The 2,635-nt window shown below is 74.8% G+C and overlaps 2 protein-coding genes across 2 annotated transcripts in view; both read right to left on the reverse strand.

Annotated features, from left to right (window-relative positions):
• The window catches only part of LRRC61 (leucine rich repeat containing 61), a 3,476-nt gene extending 2,399 nt beyond the window's left edge, over positions 1-1,077 (reverse strand). The window contains exon 1 of the mRNA XM_039726457.1: positions 10-1,077. Coding sequence (XP_039582391.1) covers positions 10-819 — 810 coding nt within the window. The 5' untranslated portion in view covers positions 820-1,077. The remainder of the gene's footprint in view (positions 1-9) is intronic.
• Positions 1,078-1,261: 184 nt separating this feature from the next.
• Positions 1,262-2,635, reverse strand: part of ZNF467 (zinc finger protein 467) — a 2,906-nt gene continuing 1,532 nt past the window's right edge. Inside the window, exon 4 of the mRNA XM_039726458.1 lies at positions 1,262-2,634. Within this exon, the coding sequence (XP_039582392.1) occupies positions 1,709-2,634 (926 nt within the window). The 3' untranslated portion in view covers positions 1,262-1,708. The remainder of the gene's footprint in view (position 2,635) is intronic.

The raw sequence follows: 2,635 nt of genomic DNA on the forward strand, positions 1-2,635 counted from the left end.
TTAGCCCACGCGCTGCCCGTCGATGGCCTTGAGGCCGGGCAGCATGGCGGCCAGCGTGGCGCGGTAGGCGGGCGCGGCGGCGCACAGCGGGTTGCCCAGGTTGCCCAGCGGGTCCCGCAGGCGCAGGCTCTCCAGGTGGCGCAGGCCCTGCAGGCAGCGCAGCTGGCGCAGGCTGCGCAGGCGGTTGCCCGCCAGGTTGAGCTGGCGCAGGCTGCGGCAGCCCCGCAGCGGCTCCACGCTGGCCACGCGGTTGGCGGCCAGGTTGAGCACGGCCAGGGCGCGCAGCGTGGCCAGCGGCGCCAGCCCCGCGATGGCGTTGCCGGACAGGTCCAGCCACTCCAGGTTGGAGCAGTCGGCCAGGCAGCCCAGGTGGGCGATGCCGCGGCCGCGCAGCCGCAGCAGCAGGATGGACTCCAGGGAGAACTCGCCCGTCGTGGCCTTGAGCAGCGCCGGCGTCACCCGCACCCCGGAGCCGTCGTCCTCCTCTTCTTCCTCCTCCTCTTCCTCCTCCTCATCCTCCTCTGACGGCTCCAACACCTCCGGCTCCGGCGCCTCCTCCCCGCGCCCCTCCATCCCTGCGGGGAGCTCCCGGGGGGACAGCGGGGCTGGGGGGGGTCTGTGGGGTGCCCCGAGGCGTGGGGACACGCGTGGCGTGCGGGTGGGGCACGGGGACACACGCAGGGCACGTCTGGGGGAACAGGGGACGCGTGTCAGGGGGCGTGGGGCACACCCGGGGGTGTCACCTCCTCCTCCCCGCGCCCCTCCATCCCCACGGAAAGGGGCTGCGGGTGGCACTGGGGAGCGGCTCTGGAAGGACATGGGGTGTCCTGGCGTGTGGGGACACGTGTGGGACACATCTGTGCAGGAACTGGGGCGCAGAGACGTATGTGGGGAACACCCGGGGGTGTCTCGGGGCTGTGGGGACACGTGGAGGACCCAAAAGCCATGGGTGTGCTCGGGGGACACGCGGGGGTCATATCTGGGGGGAACAGGGACAGGTCCAGAGCCCACGGGGAGCCCCCACACCCCAACCGGCCCTCACCCCAACACCCCCCAGACCCACCGTGTTCCACCCCCCGGTGCCCCAGGCCCCCCATTCCCCCCATCGCCGCCCCCGTTACCATAGGGACGAGGTTCCGCCCACAACGAGACCACGCCCCCATCGCGCCCCCTCGCTGGCCACGCCCCTTCCTCCGGGCCACGCCCCCCTCGACCCCGGCCCGTCCGCCGGCCCCGAGACCCCGCGGCTCCGAAATTTCCATAAAAACGGCTTTATTGGGGTCACCCCGCGCCCCGCCCCGGCCGCGCCGCGCGGGGACACCCCGGGTCCCCCCTCACCGGGGCTCTCCGGCGGCAGAACGGGCCGGGACCCTGTGGGACCCCCCTGCCGGGGCCCCCGGCACAGCCCGGCGCTCAGGATGCGGCACCGGCGTGTCCTGGCACCTTCCGGCACATGCCAGGCCTGGGGGTCACCACCGGCACCGGCACAGCCCGGTGCCAAGGATGCAGCCCCGGCAGCCACCGGGGCACCCGGCACTTCCCGGTGCTCAGGATGTGCCACCGGCAGCCGCCGGGTCCCCTGGCACATCCCGGTGCCAGGACCCACCACCAGCAGCCATCAGGGCCTGTGGCACCTCCTGGCACCTCCTGACACGCCAGTGCCAAGGTTTCACCACAGCACCCACCGCAGCCCCGGGCACCTCCGGGCTCACGGGCAGAGCGTGGGGGGCTCTGGCCAGCTCAGCTGGGACCCGGTGACGGCGGTGCCAGTGGCAGCGGTGGCAGTGCCCGTCCCCGTCCCCGTCCCCGTGCCCGTGCCGGTGCCGTGGGTGCGCTCGTGGCGCTCCAGGTGCGTCTTGCGGGTGAAGCCGCGGCCGCAGCGGCTGCAGTGGTGCGGCCGCAGCCCGGTGTGCACGGCCTGGTGCCGGCCCAGGTTGGTCTTGGAGCTGAAGCGGCGGCCGCAGCGGGCGCAGGCGTGGGGCCGTGTGCCCGAGTGCACCAGCAGGTGCCGCGCCAGGTGCGCCTTGCGCCCGAAGCCGCGCCCGCACTGTGGGCAGGTGAAGGGGCGCTGGGCGGGGGGCACCTGCGGGGGGTCCTCAGGGTCCTGGGCGCAGCCCTGGCTGCTTTTGGCACCGGGCACCGGCGGCTGGGGCTGGTGGTCCTGGGCGCCGGGCACCTGGGGGGGCTGCAGGAGGGGCGGGGGGTCCGGGGCGCAGCCGTGGCTGCGGTTGGCACCGGGCGCCTGTGACAGGAGCTGGGGGTCCTGCACGAAGCGGGGCTCGGCCGTGGGCACCCGCGGGGGGTGCGGGGGGTCCTGGGCTCCGGGCTCCTGCGGGGGCTCCTGGGCACAGCCCAGGGCCTGGCTCTCCAGCTGCTGCCACAGGTGTGACGACGAGTTCTGCTTCCAGGCGATGCCCGTGCCGCACTGGGGGCAGATGAGCAGCTGCTCCTCGGCCAGGCCGTCCCTGTCCCTGTCCCTGTCCCCGTCCCGCTGCTCATCCACGTGTCCGTTCCCAGCCCCTGGCACCGGTGCCGCGGGCAGCCCCGGCTGCGGCGCCGCGTGCTGCTGCCAGGCGAGGCTCATCTCGCAGCCCGGGCAGGGCGGCGGCTCCTCGGCGGTGCCGTGCCCGTGGCG

This window comes from Passer montanus, unplaced genomic scaffold, assembly GCF_014805655.1.
Source record: "Passer montanus isolate IOZ18808 unplaced genomic scaffold, ASM1480565v1 scaffold59, whole genome shotgun sequence".
NCBI classification, from domain to species: Eukaryota; Metazoa; Chordata; class Aves; order Passeriformes; family Passeridae; genus Passer; species Passer montanus.